The sequence below is a fragment of the Vigna radiata genome, chromosome 1 (assembly GCF_000741045.1).
Source record: "Vigna radiata var. radiata cultivar VC1973A chromosome 1, Vradiata_ver6, whole genome shotgun sequence".
NCBI lineage: Eukaryota > Viridiplantae > Streptophyta > Magnoliopsida > Fabales > Fabaceae > Vigna > Vigna radiata.
The window spans coordinates 5,182,919-5,203,200 of NC_028351.1; the positions used below are offsets into that span (position 1 = coordinate 5,182,919).

Sequence of the window (20,282 nt, forward strand, 5' to 3'; positions counted from 1 at the left end):
TTCATAACTAATCTTTCATCAGGGATGTCCTCGCTAATTGTAGTGAATTTTTTTTTTAATAGTTATTAGTTGCTCCAACTTTTTTGTTAGTATATGGTTGATCAATTTGTTAATTTCTTTCTAGACCCTCCTCAATATTAGCTCTCTAATAAAAAATATTTTGTATTTATTCTTCGAATTATTTCTCCAAACTTGTTATTATTAATTTCATTCTAATCCCACGTCAATATTGTCTCATCTAACTAACATAAAAACCATTTTTTCATAAGTATTGACTAATACTAAACTAGTCTATTACGTCTACTTATTTAAGTTTGATTCACAAACAGAAATTAAAAAAACGACCAATGATATACTGATAATTAATTGTTTCATATTTACGTTTATTATCCTAGTAAAAGACATAAATATTGAGTTTTCTAAAATCTTAGAAACAAAGGTCCACTCTAGACAACATTATGCGCGACAGGTTTTTAACTAAAATTCATATCCTACAGCGATGACAAAAAACAACAATGACCAAAAGAAGTGGCGACATAGGTGTTTCCACCCAACTACAATAGCGATATGAACTACGGTGGTGTTTCCTCCCAACAACATCGGAGGCGATACAAACCACTTGGTGTTTCCACCTAATTGGAAGATTGAGGTGAAGCTAACAAATTTCTCCATTTTACTACTAAAAACTGGTTTTTGTACTTTCATGATGGGTTTTCTCACATAAATTTTGGTTTATATTAGATGTTTTATGTTTATGTAGTTTTAGAAAAAGAAAAATTTATGTGTTACTTTTGTAACTGATGTAAATTTTTGTTATAAATGCAACGGCCATAAATTTATGTTTTTCGCAATTATGTCTTATCTTTAATAAAAATAAAAAACTTAAAATAACATACTTAAAAAACCATTTTTTTATTAGTGATTCTAGCTAATCTTGGATTAATCGCACCTATGTATTCCCTCACAACATGTCTCACACTAAATCTTTATTAACTTCTCAAAATTGTCTTTCTTATTCTCTTAATTTGTCTCAAGTTATTACTTGTATTTAGTAATCATTGTCTCGACAATTCTCACTATTTTTATTTGTTATGTGATTAGCTTTTTTATGTTTACTACCTATAGACTTTTGCATAACAATCTACACCAAATAAAATATATAAATAAAAACTAAAATTGATTAATTTTTAATATAAACAATATTCATTCCAACATAATAAAAGATCTTCAAACAAAAAAAAACATAGTTTGTCAACAAAAGAAATATCATATCATCAACACAATTAAAATGGACAAAAAGTTTAATGTACCTACAAAACAACATTTTCATCTAAATTCTCTATAACACATAACAAAACTTTTTCATCAAAAATGAAAGCATACGAATTGGTTCGCTACTAAGTGAAGGAAAGAGAATCAAAACTATTTTACTTTATTAAACTAGCTATTAAACTTAAGAAAACAAAAAAGAAAGGGTTTCAAGATAGTTTTGGAACATAAACTCGAGCTGAGGAATACGAAAAAAAAAAAAAAACAGATTCAACTTAATCTTAGCCTAAGAAAAGTCCAAAGAAAAGAATCAAAAGTCTACAGTTAACGAAGGATTTCTCCAAAATATAAGAGAGTTTGTTCATGTTAAAGACAAATAGTAAAAGAATAAAAAAAATGATTAAAGAAGAATATTAATTATCTACTTCATTTACAATTGATTTTTTCATCAATTATCATATATTCATCATTATCATTAGTCTACTTTCCAAACTGAAATTAAACTAGTGTTAATTGTTAAGTATTTCATACGTCTCTAATAATCTAAATATGAATTTTTTTATTTTTTTATTTATTAAGTTAAGAAAATAAAAATTTGTTAAAAATAAAAAAAATCAACAAGAATTCCAATTAAAGAATAAAAATTTTATTATTTTTTCCACTAAATATGTTATATATATATATATATATATTCTTACATGAGAGTTGCTTGTCTTTCAAACAACAAGAACTCCTACTCACAGGAGAAATCCTAAAAAACTTCATATAAACTCTACTGTTTTTTTTTTTTTAAAGCTCTTGGTTTTTAACATCTCTCACACACACACACATACATGAATATCTCCTCCAAACCTAACCCAAGTGAATCTCAGTTTCCCTTGTTTGCGTAATTTATGCCAAGAAGCTTTCAATTTCTTATAACTATTATGTACATGACATGCAATGAGCAATGTTCCCTGTAGATTCATTAGTTAGTTTAACATTTAATATCACCACGTTTACCATAAAAAGATCTTGCATTTAATTTAATAAGATTTCCTCCCTTTTTTAAATGGAGTTTTGAATTAATTATCGTCATTGTCATACCACTTTGAAACTTCTTCTTGGTCTGTTGAATATTAAAATATAGGTTTAATAGGTTCGGAGGTCCCTATATTTGGAGGTTTGTTTCAATTGGATCCTCCAATTTTTGAAGTGATCAATTAGGTCCCTAATTTTGTCAATTTAAATCAATAAAAGCCTTTCTGTTAAATGCAGTTAACGCCGTGAAGTTTTTGAACATGTGGCACGCTGACGCTTCCAGGTGGCATCGTTTCAAGTGCATAGGTGGATTATAAAAGGGTGAAATTCCTTTTAATTTAGGGATTTCACCCTTTTATAATCCACCTATACACTTGAAACGGTGCCACCTGGAAGCGTCAGCGTGCCACATGTTCAAAAACTTCACGTTAACTGCATTTAACTTTTATTGATTCAAATTGACAAAATTAGGGACCTAATTGATCCCTTTCAAAATTGGAGGACCCAATTGAAACAAACTCCCAAATATAGGGACCTCCGAACCTATTAAACCTAAAATATAATCAAGACGTGTCTTTCAAACTATCATTCTAGGTTGTGCTCTATATTACACAATTGTTTCAAAGACAATCTTAACAAAATTTATTAAATAATTCCAAGTTTTTAACAAAAGAAATATTTTTAAGGTTAAATGTATTTTTTCCTTAACTTTTAGTGAAAATTGAAATTAGTCTATCTTTTAAACTTTTGACTCAATTTAGTCTTTCAACTTAAATGTGTGGATTTAATTTATTTTAATTAAATTTTGTTAAGTTTATTTAACGTTTCAAACATGTTTCTCAGTTAATATTAAAGCAAAATTATGTCAAACAGTAGATAACTCAAATATTATCATGAAATACGTTTGGAACAGAAAATAACTTAACAAAATTTAATTAAAAGAACTACATCAACCTATTTCTAAAATTGAGGAACTAAATTAAACAAAAGAAAATCTAATTTCAATTTTCATTTAAAGTTAAAATCAAAAGCATATTTAATTCTTATTTTTATAATTATTTAAATCTTTAATAAAATAAAAGTTTTTCAACATTTAATTAACTTCTTTTCTTGATTTTTATTAGTTCACTGATTTTTAAGACTATTCTCTTAACTAATCTGGTTTAAAAATGCTCTCCAATCAAGGATAAAAGAAGAAGAAAAAAAATGCATGGAATAAAACATGAAGATTATAAGATAACATTTTTTTTATAAATTAATTGCTTTTTAATAGTCAAGTGTTGTTTTTATTAAAATTGTGTTATTTGAATAAAGAAACTGGATAACATTTTTTTAATGAAGGCACTAATTTTATTTGTGTAATTATTTTAAATAATAATAGTAATAAGAAAAAGAAACTAGATAACACTTTTTCAAGGAAAGACACTAATTTTATATTTGCTTCATTCTCTTCTACTCAACGGCAAATGGGAAAGAAAGTCGTTCAACACTATTTAAGTAGGAAAAAGTCATTTTAATAACACTTTTTTAATAACTTTTTGACAATGCATATGTGTCACTTTATGATTAGTTCCTTTTAATTTTTTTAAACGTAAATTCAAATTGACCAATAAAATAATGACGCGTGTTCCGTTATAAAAAAAATTATCAAAAAATATTGTCAAAATATTATCATCCATTTAAATATGCAACTTTTGGTCAAACATGCACCCAAAATGATAATAAGCTTCTTTTTTTATTTTCAGTTTATTTTGTTTGCAAGCAAAATCTCAGCAGTCACATGCAAAATCACTGTACAGATCCCAGAGAAGAGGGGGAAACCAACAGTGATCATTTTATCACTATCTTAAAATATGGTTGAAGGTGCTAGGGAGTTCAAATACATACAACCCTTTCATAAATTTTAACTTTGTTTGATACTTTATTAAATAAACTTGATTTAATGTATATTATACTTTTAGATATATAAATAAATGTTCGTAATTATACAAATTGAGAAAAGGAAAAATCATATAGTTCATTAAGAGAAATTGTTCAATACATATAGGAATAATATGTATTGAAAAAATGTTTATCTTAAGGGCCTTGCAAAATTTTAGTTGTGTTCATCTTACAAATATCATATTTTATTCGTACAAGATTTGTTGAGAGAATTTAAAACCTGTGTTATATTTAAAGATAAATTTTAGATGCATATAAAGAATATATAAAGTTTATAAACAGAGGATAAATGTTCACTATTTGTTTCATTTAAAATTTCATCCATCGAAAATTCATATTCTCTCAACTCTCTAACTTTATAAATAAATTTGATTATAGTTGCTTTTTTTCATATTATAGCGTGGAAAAGAAAATTAAATAAAGAGAATAATAGAATAGAACCAAATTTTAGATAAGTAAATAATTTATTAATTGGAAGCATTTTATTTTTTATTTCTCCTTTTGTGGGTTGTTGTAAAAGGAGATATTATTGATATAAGGTTTTATTCTTAGAAAGTTATTTAGATTTTTATTAGTTTGTAAAGAAGTCAAGGGAAAACTTTTAAACTAATAGTCATGATAGATATAGATATAACGAGAGTTAATGTTTATATTTTGTTAATATATTAATGGTTTAGGTTGTGATATTATGGTTGTCAAATTTTATGGATTGTTGCCTCTATAATTATATAATACGGACTCAGTTGTAACGAAGAAGTTTCACAATACGGGTTTAAGAGGACACCAACCTTTCTTTCCAATAAACTCATTTCTTTTTAATACTTTTAACATAATAATTAGAACAGGTAATTTCTTTTTAATAATAATAAAAAATTATGTTTTATTCTTAATATTATTTTTTGAAGTGTTATATAAGTGGACGTGTTGGATGTGTTGGGTGTAGTTGGGTTGAAAAGGAAAAGAATTGGTAAGATGTGGAAGTTGAAGATAGGAGAAGGAGGGAAGGAACTGATATCCGCGAATAATTTCGTCGGACGTCAACATTGGGTGTTTGATCCAAACGCAGGGACCATTGAAGAACGCCGTGAGGTTGAAAGGCTAAGACACCAATTCACACTAAACCGACATTCCATCAAACAAAGCTCAGATCTCTTCCTCAGAATGCAGGTATTATTTCTTGCATCAAAACTTTTAAATTTTAAAAAAAAAAATATTTTTTCATCACACTTAAATATTTTTATTTTTACTTTTTTTTCTTATAAAAAAATAAAAATTACTTTTATAATCATTTTATCCGTATACATGAGTGTGTCATGTTAGGTATATTAATTTTTTTTTATAAAAGAATAATACTATTATAATACACTTTTAAATATATTTTTATATTTTAAAAATAAAAAAAAAAAATTGAGATAATATAAAATAAATGTAAAAAACTTAAGAGGTCAAATAATCATTACTCTTTTACGAATTGATTATGAAACTCCACGAATCCACCTTAATAACATAAGGATACTCGTTAAGGTGTGAATGAATTATCAAATCTTTTACAAGGTATAAGTTCCTCTCATCAACCAAGATTAATAAATAAATTTTAAATTTTCAAATAAATATAAAGAATAAATAAATAAAATCATTTTATATAAGCTGTAGCTTTTAAATAATACTAAAATATAAATTGTACTCAAATGATTTACCCAATTAAAAAAATATTGTATCCACGATAAAAAAAATATTAAAAAATAAAACATTAGAACAAAATTGAAAGAGAAATATTCAAATATATATCAAGGTATATTATTATTATTATTACTTTTTAAAAATTTGATAAACTTAATAATATATATATATATATATATATATATATATATATATATATATATATATATGAATAATACATTACGTTGAGTGAAATGATGAAAAAGAAAAGGATAATGATATTTTGACAACACATTTTAATTATTTTTTTTACAACGAAACACGTGTCATTATTTTATTAATTTATTGGAATTTATGTTTAAAAAATATTAAAAACGAATCAATTATAAACTGTCACATATGCATTATAAAAAAATTATTAAAAAAGTGTTGTTAAAAGAAATTTTTCCAAAAGAAAAATGTGGTTGTACCTACGTGATCGAGTGACTTACAGAAGGAAGATTCGTGGAAGGAATAAATACTATGAGCGATAACTTAGGGTTATCATTTCCCTTTTTCTTTCGAACTACCAACAGAAGACAGAAGGCGAAACTCCCACATGTACAAATACAAACCCCTCCCTCAAGGAACTAAAACATTTTTTTATTATTATTAAAAGTTACACTACAACGAAATAATAAATAACCCGTGAATTTTCTTAATACATTTTAATAAGGAATATGTTTTATCCCATAACTTAGCACATTAATTATATTATTTATACAAAAATATATTTAATATTAATAATTTTGAGATAATACTAGCTATAATAATAAATCGAAAAGTAAAATTATTTATTTTCTATTTATAATTTTTAGAGTTTAACTTAAAAATACAATTATTCTTCTTCATCTTTAAACCCTTCTCTGTACAGTACTCATAAAATTAGGTCATTACATTAATAACAAATAAACTATAACATGTGAATATTACAACTGACGAAATATATTTTAATAATAAATATAAAATCATGATGGTTAATTAAAAATTAAGCATTGATACTTTAGTAACTTCAAATATAAATATAAATATATATATATATATATATATATATATATATATATATATATATATATATGTGTGTGTATGTGTCATTTTATTTCTTTTAACATAATTATTTCTCNNNTAAATATAAAATCATGATGGTTAATTAAAAATTAGTTTAATCTTATTTAAAATATACAAATATAAATATAAATATATATATATATATATATATATATATATATATATATATATATATATATGCGTGTGTATGTGTCATTTTATTTCTTTTAACATAATTATTTCTCCATGATAAAGAATATTATTTGTTGACAGTAAAAATCAATCAACACATAAGTATTTGAGGTGAACTACATATTTACTTTTATGAATTAGTAAACCCTTTTCTCATGTATGATTATAACTTTTTGTTGATTTCTTTCTAAATTTGTGTTTATATCAAAATTAACAGTTAAAACCACTTGCAAATTGAATATTTATTTAAGATAAAATAACAATGTAAATAAAAAAAAATATACAAAATTGCGTATCTTCTACATAACTAAAATACTCAAAAGACACAATTTTAATATTGAACAAAAATTGGTGATATTAGCAGTACTACACCAACAAGACACGTAACCACATAAGCTCCAACAAGATACAAAATAAAATAATTATATTTCATTAAAATGCAAAAACAAAATAATATGAATATATTTTTAAGTCTAACTATGAACAGTATGTTTGGGTTTCATTGAATTTATTTAACAAATAATTTCTCCTAAAAGCAATAATTTTGTCGCTTTTCTAAAAAAGTTAGATACGTGGTAATTAATGTTTCCAAAGATGGTACAGATAATTGTGATAAGATCAAAATATTGTATAGAATAAAGGAAGTACATTACGAGAAGAATGTTTATTTATAATTATTGATTAAAAATTGAAAGACATAAAAAAAAAGTAAAAATAAAAATAATTAAAATTGAAGTGTTTATTAATATTGATTGGGTGGATTTACGGTGGCAGCTGAGAAAAGAGAATGAATGTGGGGTGATTCCGGCGGCAGTGAAAGTAAGAGATAGAGAAAATGTCACGATGGAAGCGTTGATTACTACAATCAGAAGAGGCATCAGTTTCTATTCATCCATTCAGGGCAGTGATGGGCACTGGCCTGCAGAATCAGCTGGGCCTTTATTTTTCCTTCAACCTTTGGTGATGGCATTATACATCACAGGATCCCTTGATGTTGTTTTAGGAGCCGAACACAAGAAGGAAATAGTGAGATATTTGTATAATCATCAGAACGAAGATGGAGGTTGGGGATTCCATATAGAGGGTGATAGTACAATGTTTGGATCAGCACTGAGCTACATTGCGTTGAGGATACTTGGTGAAGGGGTTGAAGATGGTGTGGAGCGGGCAATGTACAGAGGAAGAAAGTGGATCCTGGAGCATGGTGGTTTAGTGGCTATTCCCTCATGGGGAAAGTTCTGGGTCACGGTAAATGAATATATATAAATATATAATGAATTGATTGATTTTGACATTTGATTGGTATTGTTGTATATATAGGTACTGGGTGTGTATGAATGGTGTGGCTGTAATCCACTTCCACCGGAGTTTTGGCTTCTACCCAAAGCCATCCCCATTCATCCAGGTTAAAAATCAGTCTGAGAGGCATGCATGGTTTAGGGTTTCGTTCTACAACTTACTACTTTTAACTAATACATTGAAAACATGCAGGGAAAATGCTGTGCTACTGTCGCTTGGTTTACATGCCCATGTCATACTTATATGGGAAGAGGTTCGTAGGTCCCATCACTGCCTTAATCAGATCACTCAGAGAAGAAATGTATAATGAGCCTTATGAAGCAATCAACTGGAATAAAGCCCGCAACACTGTTGCTAAGGTCAATATATAAAATCTTTACATTTAAAATCTGTCTGTATATTTGAACGAACGAGTAACTAAACAAGCAGTGTATATTATTAGGAGGATCTGTACTATCCACATCCTTTGATCCAAGACATGTTATGGGGATTTCTTCATCACGTGGGAGAGCGTTTCCTGAATTGCTGGCCCTTTTCCATGCTCAGACAGAAGGCATTACAAATAGCAATTGAGCATGTACGTTACGAGGATGAGAACAGTAGATACCTTTGCATTGGAAGTGTAGAGAAGGTAAATTAATTATTACTATTAATTGATAAATTCATTGCTTAGCTTCCTTAATGGAAATTAATCACAGGTTCTGTGCTTGCTTGCGCGTTGGGTTGAGGACCCTAACTCAGAGGCATACAAACTTCATTTAGCCCGAATCCCTGATTACTTCTGGCTCGCAGAAGATGGCTTGAAAATCCAGGTACCACAATACCTTACCTAAAGGAAACAAAATTAATATCTCTCCTCTTTCTAATTTTAGAAGGAAAACAATTCCACATTCATTAAAATTAGGAAAAAAATAACATGTAAAAAGAAACTAATTTTTTCTTTTAATTTTTCTCTTAATCACTAAATCATTCTAAAAGTTGAAAAATGTAATTGAATTTACCACTGCAGAGTTTTGGGAGCCAAATGTGGGATGCTGCATTTGCTATTCAAGCAATACTTAGTTGTGATGTGAGTGAAGAGTACGGGCCTACACTTCGTAAAGCACACGACTTCGTGAAGGCTTCACAAGTAGTAACTTCGTCGCTCATAACACATACTCAATACTTGGTTTGCAATATATAAATGAGAGTGTTAATATTTATTAAAATGTATTAAAAGGTGAGTGAAAACCCATCTGGTGACTTCAAAGCAATGTACAGACACGTATCCAAAGGAAGCTGGACATTTTCAATGCATGATCAAGGTTGGCAAGTCTCCGACTGCACCGCAGAAGGACTCAAGGCAAGATTCACCAAAATCAATCAATCCATCCATAGACATAGACATATACATGAATAATAATAATATACTCTTATACTATATTTATGTATATAGGTCGCACTCCTTCTGTCAGAAATGCCAACTGATCTAGTTGGAGAACAAATGGAAACACAGCGATTTTTTGACGCTGTTAATGTAATCCTCTCTCTACAGAGCAGTAATGGCGGTTTCCCTGCATGGGAACCTCAAAGAGCCTATCGTTGGTTAGAGGTAAGAAAATACAGTAATGTCGGTTTTTTCCTTTTACCGTGTCACAACTTGCATCTTATGCTAAGTGTGTGTGCTGCAGAAATTCAACCCAACTGAATTCTTTGAAGACACTCTGATTGAGACGGAGTAAGATTTTACAATATCTGACCATGAATTAACAAACAAATTGCACTTACTAACTTACTATCTTCCACAGGTATGTGGAATGCAGTGGATCAGCAGTGCAGGCACTGGCTCTCTTCAGAAAGCTATATCCAAAGCACAGGAGAAGGGAAATAGATAGCAGTATTTCGAAAGCAATCGATTTCATTGAAAGGAAGCAAAATCCTGATGGGTCGTGGTACGGTTGTTGGGGTATTTGTTATACATATGGTACCTGGTTCGCTGTAGAGGGACTAAGAGCCTATGGAAAGAACTACCATAACAGCCCTTCCCTACGCAAGGCTTGTCAATTTTTGTTGTCCAAGCAGCTTCCTAATGGTGGATGGGGAGAGAGTTATTTGTCCAGCCAAAACAAGGTATATATATATATATATATATAGATATAGATATAGATATAGATATACTTTCACCCATTTAGCTTTCAATACGTACATAGTAAAGTAAACTAATTCGAGCATGATTAAGAATTATAAACACTCAGCTTTTTTGTGTCATTTAGGTTTATACAAACTTAGAAGGCAACCGAGCAAACTTAGTTCAAACTTCGTGGGCTGTGTTGTCCCTTATACATGCAGGACAGGTTAGCAATAAAGTACTAAAAGATATTCATATTCCAAAGAATGAGTACAAGAGTTCTGAATTGTGCTAATTGTGAATTAATTATTTGCTGAATAAAGGCTGAGATAGATCCAACACCCATACATCGTGGAATAAAGTTACTTATCAATTCACAAATGGAAGATGGAGATTTCCCACAGCAGGTAACTGATTTCATATTATACCTAACAAATTTTTACACCCAACAAAATTTTATACAGACTTTACCCTTCAATTTTTCTTTTTCTTTTTTTTATAAATACAATTTTTTTTAATAACTAAAATATACCTAAATATAAGTTTGTGTCAAAAAAAATATTTTCCTACTAAAAAATAATATAAATTTAAGAAAAAAGGTTTTTTGGACACTATTTGAATATCTCACAATTTTTATAAGTATAAAATAGTCTTAACAAAATTAACTTTTATATTTAAAAAAAAATAGTGAAAGACAAAATTCCGAATGAGCAATATTTTGTATTGAATGTGTGGACAGGAGATAACGGGAGTATTCATGAGGAACTGTACCCTGAACTACTCATCTTATCGAAACATCTTTCCCATATGGGCTTTGGGAGAGTATCGTCGCCTAGTATTACAGGTTTAAGGTTGAGGACCCAAAACCTTAACTCAACTTCCTAATTGCTTTTCCACTACGCATCAATCAACTCCTACATGTGTAATATAATTTACATTTTACAGGATTATGTGCTTGCCCGCACAATATAAAATAAATACTCGAGCATGTGATTATAATATTCAATTAGTCTTTCCAGAATAACCCTGTCTGTAACACTAGGCATAAACAATGCTAAATTTCTAGTTAATTTCCTTCTTATTAAACAAATGCATTCATCTCTTTCAGCCTCATTAACACTATAGATTAAAATAACTCTAGAACTATGATTGAGTATGTGATGTCCAAATCCCTTGGGAAGGGAATCGTATAGGTAATCAACAAGAGGCTTGTTAATTTAAAAAAAAAAATTAATTGCTCGGGTAAGTGGATAATGTGTATACTTGTTTATACTTTAAAAAAAAATAACAATTTCGTCCTCAAATATGTTAAGGTGCATCAATTAAGATCATTATGCTAAGTTTTCAGGTGTTAATTATGTAGTGATGTGACAAAACACATTTGTATGATTACAAATGTGTAAAGTATCATGCAATCGTATTCAATGGAATCTTCGATATTCAATGTAACACACTTTGCTGTCAAAGAAAATTTGATTTTCCATTTTTACTTCAATGTCAATAAAATTCTCAAATTAACTTTTCCTCATTGTTGAAATTCCTAATTCGTAAAGGTAACCCTAATCTTAAATTTTCACATCAAAAAGCCTAAAATAGACTCACAATCATGTATATTTAATATCATGGCACATTCAGTCTTTAATAAAATTTACTTTCCTATAAAAGGAAGTTTGATTTTCCACTTTTACTTTATTGTCAATGAAATCCTTAATTTTCCTTTCTTCTAAATCCTCAATTTGTAAATGTTCATTGATTTTTTTTCCCAAAACCTTAATCCCAAATTTCCACATCAAAAAGCTCTTATGAGTTACATGGCAAAAAACAAATGTCATGACACTACAAAATTTTCACCATAGCATACCTAATAAGTCAACATTAAACATTTAAAAGTCATGAACAAAAATGGACTTAATTGATACAAAATAACACAATTAAGGACGAAATTGACATTTTTTTAAATGAGGAACCAAGTAACACATTGCCTTAAAAGTGATGATCATCCAAACAATTAAACCTTTTTAAAATTATTGCAAAATATGTTCAAGTTTTGTAATTTAAAGGAATATGCTGGAGTGTAACTCTCACTCATAGATTGATTGAGTTTGCAGACTCTAATTCTGTCTTCAAGATCATGAAAAGCAAGATTGTTTTGGTTTAGGCCTGTTCGTGTCTGTCAGATATGCTTCACAATGAGGTCTCAACAAATGGAATTATGTCCAAAAGTGTTTTTACTTTGGCATCAAACCTAGAATTATAGAGTTTATAATAATCATACCTATTAATTGACTATTATTGGCCGTTAAAATACCTGTTAACCGTCCATTAATGACCGTTACCATATTAATTATCGCTTTTAACTAGTTTCAACGACTATCTGTACGGATCGACCTGTCCATCAATAGTCAACTTGCCTAAACATGTACTTGATGGACACACACATCATATAATACATAAGTCTCCCACCTCTGCTGAAATGAGAAAGAGAAAGGTTGATGACTTTGTTCCTGATTGATACACGTTTAGGCGAGCTAACTACCGATGGGAGAAGATCGATAGATACAAAAATAATTTAAAAAATACTATCTTTCAAATCAATAAATCTATAGAACAATTTGTAGAAAAAACAACAAAAAAAAATTTAACTTACTAAAATATGTTTTAGTATGTACAGTAAAACATATATTTATTTATTATCTGGTTTAAGAAATTAAGATTCATATATGTTTGATATTTTATTGCATTTTACTTTATATATTAAATATATGAATAAAATATATAGTTTTTCATATATATTTAATCAAATAAAAAAATAAAAATTGAAAGAATGCTGAAATATTTGTTTAATATCTTTTATTTAAGTTAATTTAAAAAATGATTATTTTAAAATATCTTTTGCATAAAACTAAAAATATATTTATTAATTATTTTGTTTAAGAAATTAAAAATAAGATATTATTGATCTTTAATATTCAATATATATATATATATATATATATATATATATATATATATATATATCGTGTTTTGTTTTTGTATCTTTTCTTTTTTATCTTACACTTTTTCTTCTACTGACTTATATTTTTAAAGTTTTCTCTTTTTGTCATAACCTTCATTTCGTATTTTATCTTTATGCAATGCGTTATTAATTTTAATAAATGAAATAGTTTTTAAGTTTCACATTTTATTACTTTTATATGTTTAAAATATTTTCATTTATTATTTTTTTATAAGATTGTCTGATTTTCAATTTTAAGTATTTAATTATGTATGTTTCATTTACAAAATAATATATAAAGAATCTTATTTTCTATATTTTCTTTGATTCATAAATTCATTTCATTTGAAGAAATTTTATTTATGTTTAATTAATTAAATAATATTAAAATAATAATAAAAAAAAACAAAAATAAATAAAAAGTATATTTATTATTTAAAGAGATGAAAATAAGATAAAAATTTCATATTCATTAAATATAAAATAAAATTAACCATAAATTTTTATTTCAAAATAGAAATAAAATAAAATAATTCATAGCGTCGTTATTCCATTAAATATTCATTTAAAAAGTGGGCGAAAAACAGTTCACGTAGACCCAACTTTGACATTACTTTAGTGTTCTCTCTTAAATTGAGATTTGCAAGGGATGAAAAATGTTTAGCTGCCGAAACTTTTGCTTTGCTTCTCCTTATAATTTGGAGTTATCCAAATACGTAAGAAAATAAGCACTCAAAAAACAAACATAATTGCGATATCCATTCTCAGATGCAATACTCTTTTTTCCTATCAGAGTACACAGCTACCAATCGGGGTAAAAAAAAAAAAAACACTCCACAAATCAATAATTCCGGAAATAGCAGCAGATTATTCGTAAAACACAACGCAAGAACTGGGTGAGTTCAACCAGGGACGAGATCCGAGCCCCAACAGGAAACGGCTACATTGATGAAATTGGTCAGCTACACAAATATCAATTTTCAGCTGTCTTACCCCATATATGATGTAATTTCATTGCTAACTCAGCAGCACGCCTTCTTTCTGAATGACTGAAAATGTGCAGGTTCACGGCCTCCTGAATTGCCGATAAAAGATGTTCCTTGGCTTCCATAGAGATAGAAATGCAATTTGGTCCATGGATAGTACTCATTTCAACAATCTAAAATAAGATTACCATAAAGGATCAGATTTCCCAAAGTTACTTGGTAGCAGAATAGTATACGGCATATAAATTCAGAGACAGAAGTGCCCAACTTAGAAGCAAAGGCTTGTTCGTATTTCAGTTATGCATATTGAGCAAGGCAGTTTCTAATTCTACTACAGAAGTAATACAGAACAGCTAATGCCGAACAAGTTATTACATATCACATAGCATCCTCTCACATGATCTTAATAACACATTATTGCTCTTAAATGCTACCCATAACTACCAGTTGTTATATATATATATATATATATATATATATATATATATATATATATATATATATGATAATAATAATAATAATACATTTCAGATCATGACAGTTATTATCAGTTCCCATCAACATTTTTTCACCTGACATAAAAAGCATTAATAACCATCAAAGGAACATTGAGATCTGCACAGATTTTAAAGCTACTCTTATTTATTCCAAGGAAGCCACTTAATGAAAGGAACACGGAATTCAAAATGATAATCAATCTATCTCTATGCATACATAAAAGGGTAAGCGAACTTGCCTGTTGCAGCCAAGGGATTATTATACTAAACAATTTTCCTTCGAGAAGATGTGATGCTAAAGTGCTAAGAAGAGCATTGATTGTCTTTACGGATAAACTTTCTACAACTGGACCAGTAGTATTCAAAAGCTCAACGAGAATAAACTCATCGTTGAAACACAAAGCTTCCATATAGGCACTGTTTAGATCCCCTTCACATAAAAGACGTTTTACATGCTTCCAGCAGTTTGTGTTATTCTCAGACCAGCCATTTCTGGCATTGGTTGTTCTAGAAGCAGAAATGACACCATCATTTTTTACCAAACCCATTCTTGTTGCATCCTTCGCTGAGCTGTTCAAAACATCCTTCTCTGTACCTTTTCTACCAGCCTTGACCTTGTAACTTTTCCACATATCTGAACTATCTACAGAATGAATCCCGGGTTGGCTTCTTGAAAATGTCCTTTTCTCCCAACCTTCAGAATTTTTAACTGACACAGAAACTGATTGCTTATTATTAATTTCTACAGAGGGCCTTGGAGTGCAGATGGAGAACCTGGGAGAGGCTACAATTTCACTCTGCTTCCCTAATTTGGAGGTTTCAGAATAAGAATGCCTTCCTCCTTGAAAAGATTCACGACATAATCTATCAAAGACATTCTCTAAGCCTGTCATTCTTGACTGGATTGTAGAAAGGGCATCCATTATGCCAGTTGAAAACATCTGAAAAAGATTTGTCAGTATGCTAAACAAAAGATGTTCCATATACTGTGTGATGCATGACAAAAAAATACTAAAAATCCAGTATAATAGTAGTATGCCTGTGTGTGTGTGCCAGAAGTCCCATAATTAACATTATCTACGTAGGGTTCAGTTCATTGCCTTTGTTGTTCGTATACGACTGATAGAAACATGCAAAACTAGTCTAGGTACTTCACCAGTTTCACACTGTATAAAAAACAACGAAACCTAAGTTCAAGAAACCATCGGATAAAGGAAAATGACTAGCAACAACAGAGTGAAGAATTTAGAATCACGTGCTGTGAATATACGTATGTATAATACCTGTAATTGGTGTATCATGTTAGCTTGTTTGATTTCAATATCGGAAAGTTGATTCTGAATACAAATCATTTCATTTGCCATTTGCATACAGCATTCATGTGTAGTTCGACGACTTGGCTCTGTGATTGTAGAATCAGAACTACTAGGGTGCTGCATCTTTACGGAGTACACTTGTTCGTCAGAACTTATTTCTTCACTATACCGTTGGCTTCTTGCAATTGGCTTTGGTACTCCACTATTTATAAAGCAGTCATGAGTAGTTAAAAACTTGGTCTCAAAGTTATCAGTGGCAAGATTAGAAACAGAAGAACACTCCTGCTTGTCGTCCATAGGCACATATTCATAACCAACGTCTTGCATGCTTGAAACATCGGCACTCATTGTTTCCAATGGCTTAGAGACAGAACAACTCTCTGATTCTTCATTCTGGAATTCCACCACAGAGTGGGGTCTGGGAACTGCTACTTCAACATGCCAATCATCAGGTTTATGCTGAGTGTTCCTGTTATAATTTTGACATGTTTTTTTAACAGACAAAGGAATCCTTCCCATAGTTGATTTCATATTAACCTTTTGGAGCCTAACATCTTTCTGTCTGGATTCGGTCGTACTGCTAAGATCAGAAGAGTCGCCTCTGCAGATATTTTCTGTGAAAAGCATGAGCAGAACACAACATAAACAATAAGCAATGAAAGCATGTCGATGAATAGAATGATCACTATCAGAAGGGCGCATCACAAATTCACAACATAGATAACGATGATGCCAAGACGAACAAAGTTACTGGGTGCGAAGAAGTAGAAATGGTGTCCACTCTTCAGACATTAAATATCAAGTATTGTTGTTCACAAAAGAGACAACATAGGCAAACCTTTTAAGGAGGATCCGGTTTCAGAAGGGTCAGGAGTATCGGGAGCCGGAAGAGTTGTCCAATACTTAAGCGCTTGCAAAACAGCATCTCTAACTGGTTTTACCTATAACACAACCAAGGATGAATAAGAATGTAATAAATTGAGTCACAAGAAAGATGAATATAAAAAAAATAATTAGAAAAGCACCTTGTCAAATCGACACGACTCAAGGGACTGAACACAGGAAGCCCTGAAACATCCCAAAAAAGAAGCACCGCCCAGAGCGATTTCCGCCAGTGCCACAGAAGCTGCTTTGCGAGTTGTCCAGTCACTGTGCTTTAGGGCGTCTTGGATACTGCCAATTGCAGCGGAGAGAATATTTTGCGTTGGAGCACCCCCAGCCTGAAAAATGAAAGAAACAGATAATTTTCCATGCAATCTTGTGGGATAAAAATTTAGATACAATTCCTTAGGTGTTTATTTGGTACAAGACAACAGATAGGTCGTCTCTTATAGATGATTTGTTATCAGAACTAGAGTTCCATTCGTACAGAAAGTTAATTTAATGCAAATCTTAAATGCGCCCAGTATCGTGTATATGAATGAATGAATGAATTAAGGTAGAAGGAAAGGAAACCTGGATAAGGGTCTTGGTGAGGTCAAGCAGGGCAGGTTTAGCCATGAAATGAGGGTTTTTAAGCAACTTGAGAGTCCTGAGAAGCATCTTGTGGAGGAGCGAGAGAGGAGGATGGTGGGTGTTGTGAATGATCCTGGCGAGGCAGAGAGCAGAGGCGGACTGAACATGCCTGTTCTGTTCGCCGAGAGCCTCGAAAATGGGCTTGACGAGCAAGAGAAAGACCTTGTCCTTGTGTGACAGGGCGAGACCCAACTTGGAGGCGAGAAGGGCAACGGTGTTGACGCAGACGTCCCGGACGACGGAGTCGGGATCCCTGAGGCGCTTAACGATGCTGGCGACCATCTTGGGAAGGTGAGGAAGGAGGAGGGTGTCGTGGTAAGTGGCCAAGGTTCCCATCAGCCTCACGCATTCCTTTCTTATGGAAGCCTTTTGCTCCCACTCCGTCTCCAGAATGCACGACAGGAACGACCATATCCCTTCAGGCCTCAAACCCTGCGCCACACGATCTAGCTCCTCCATTCCTATTTGCTGCGTGTCGCGATCTCCCACCTTGTTCAGCGCACATACTATTCTCTGCTTCAGCTCCAAACCACCGCCACCACCACCGCTGCCACCCTGTCCCTTCTTCATCTTCTCTCCTTCGCTTCAGATCACCATTCCACAAGGATACTTCAGATATTATTCAAATTTCAAATCGGAGCGAATCTCCAAATTCACCTCGGGTTTGGCAAAACATGTCCCCCGCACGCAAACAGAGGACGAGAAGAAGAACAAGGCACGCTCATGCTCATTTCTGTTGGTTTTCTATTTTACGATCAGTGATGAGAGAGAAAGAGTGGAATAGAGAAACAAATTCAATTTTTGTTCAGACTTGTACTCTCATTCCAATTACTAATTCATACTTCAAATTTCGCGCTCTGCCCATCAATTCGAATTTCTGTTTAAGGACCCTTTTCTTTTCGGCCCATAGGAAACCCATTTGTCTTCGGCTTTTAACATGACATTTTCTTCTTGCACCCGTGCTTTCTATCTGCACCTTCCTTTATACAAGTTAAAGAGGAAAACCTTTATCTTTGTTTAAAAATATCAACAATCTTCTTTGGTAGACAATTGTGTAATTGGTACCTATATCTAATATTGAACTCTTTCTTTCTTTATCCCATGCTTTCTTCATGCACTTTCATGGAAAAATCTAAATTATGAGTCGTTTTTTGGATTGCATAATTTAGACACAATTTATAAATTACATAATCTAAAATATATTTTTAAATAAAGAAATTATAAGAAGTGGAGATGAAACAAATGTTTAATGGCTTTAGTATATAGAAAATAAATCATACACAAACAAACAATCGCAAAATTATAAAAAGAGTAAATTGGTAAAGAAAATAATTAACATATTACATTAATATTATATCATATGTCACATTTTACTTAAAACATCATAATCATATATTTGCCCTAGACTTGACTATTCAGATATAGTATGAATGTTGAACTATAACAGGTCTTGCATTTGTGGTGACCTCTGTTATTCTTGTAAAATAATTGTCAATGGGTTTCACTCTACCACATACACAAGCTTGGTGTATTCCATGTCTTAGGCCATATTGAAGCACCTTAGCCTAAGACTTCCTATTAGTATCACCACATGCATAACTCATTATATAGTGTCACGATAACCCTCAAGATTGAGCTTCCTACATTCACACAAACAAAACATGAAACAACCAATGTAGAATAAAGGGTGTATAAATGGTGTACAAATGATGTATAAAAGGTGTACAAAGGGTGTAGACCCATTCTATCTCTTTTTAAAAAATATGTAGAAAGGCTGCAGAAGGGTGCACAAATGGTATATAAAGGGGTTAGAAAGGATGTAGAAAGGGTGTAGAAAGACTCTTGAAAAGGTTTAGTAAGGGTGAAGAAGATGAAGAAAGATGTAGAAATAATGTACAAAGTGTGTATATAGTGAGTACAAAGGGTTTACAAATGTTGTATAAAGGGTGTGTAAAGGGTGTACCAAGGGTGTATAAAGGGTGTGTAAAGGGTGTACCAAGGGTGTATAAAGGGTGTGTAAAGGGTGTGTAAAGGGTGTAACAAGGGTGTATAAAGGGTGTATAAAAGGTGTAAACCCATTCTACCTCTTTTTAAAAAATATGTAGAATGACTGCAGAAGGGTGCAAAAATGGTATATAAAGGGGTTAGAAAGGGTGTAGAAAGACTCTTGAAAAGGTTTAGTAAGGGCGTAAGAAGATGAAGAAAAATGTAGAAATCATGTACAAAGTGTGTATAAAGTGAGTACAAAGGGTTTACAAATGTTGGATAAAGGGTGTACAAAGGGTGTATAAAGGGTGTACAAAGGGTGTAAACCCATTCTACCTCTTTATAAAAAATATGTAGAGAGGCTGCAGAAGGGTGCACAAATGGTATATAAAGGGGTTAGAAAGGATGTAGAAA

General features: G+C 30.8%; 2 protein-coding genes across 2 annotated transcripts; one reads left to right on the forward strand and one right to left on the reverse strand.

The window, feature by feature from the left end:
• Positions 1-5,187: 5,187 nt before the first annotated feature.
• Positions 5,188-11,596, forward strand: LOC106765073 (lupeol synthase). Its single transcript, XM_014649572.2, has 14 exons — positions 5,188-5,397; positions 7,942-8,415; positions 8,488-8,572; positions 8,659-8,825; positions 8,909-9,097; positions 9,165-9,278; positions 9,476-9,595; positions 9,686-9,808; positions 9,902-10,057; positions 10,137-10,183; positions 10,254-10,575; positions 10,719-10,799; positions 10,897-10,980; positions 11,313-11,596. The coding sequence occupies exons 1-14, from the start codon at positions 5,203-5,205 to the stop codon at positions 11,421-11,423; spliced, it is 2,268 nt and encodes a 755-aa protein (XP_014505058.1). The 5' UTR covers positions 5,188-5,202; the 3' UTR covers positions 11,424-11,596.
• A 2,704-nt stretch (positions 11,597-14,300) lies between these two features.
• Positions 14,301-18,702, reverse strand: LOC106768650 (TORTIFOLIA1-like protein 2). Its single transcript, XM_014653940.2, has 6 exons — positions 17,823-18,702; positions 17,393-17,587; positions 17,206-17,308; positions 16,335-16,981; positions 15,291-15,992; positions 14,301-14,727 (listed from the first exon to the last, which is right to left on the reverse strand). Exons 1-6 carry the CDS (start codon positions 18,450-18,452, stop codon positions 14,542-14,544), a joined length of 2,463 nt encoding a protein of 820 aa, XP_014509426.1. The 5' UTR covers positions 18,453-18,702; the 3' UTR covers positions 14,301-14,541.
• Positions 18,703-20,282: the final 1,580 nt, after the last annotated feature.

Coding starts and splice junctions, on each gene's coding strand:
- LOC106765073 (XM_014649572.2), top strand. CDS start 5,203: ATGTGGAAGTTGAAGATAGGAGAAGGAGGGAAGGAACTGATATCCGCG. Junction 8,826..8,908: donor CCCGCAACACTGTTGCTAAG/GTCAATATATAA, acceptor GTATATTATTAG/GAGGATCTGTACTATCCACA. Junction 10,184..10,253: donor GACACTCTGATTGAGACGGA/GTAAGATTTTAC, acceptor TATCTTCCACAG/GTATGTGGAATGCAGTGGAT.
- LOC106768650 (XM_014653940.2), bottom strand. CDS start 18,452: ATGAAGAAGGGACAGGGTGGCAGCGGTGGTGGTGGCGGTGGTTTGGAG. Junction 17,588..17,822: donor TCACCAAGACCCTTATCCAG/GTTTCCTTTCCT, acceptor TTCATTTTTCAG/GCTGGGGGTGCTCCAACGCA. Junction 16,982..17,205: donor AACCGGATCCTCCTTAAAAG/GTTTGCCTATGT, acceptor TGCTTTTCACAG/AAAATATCTGCAGAGGCGAC.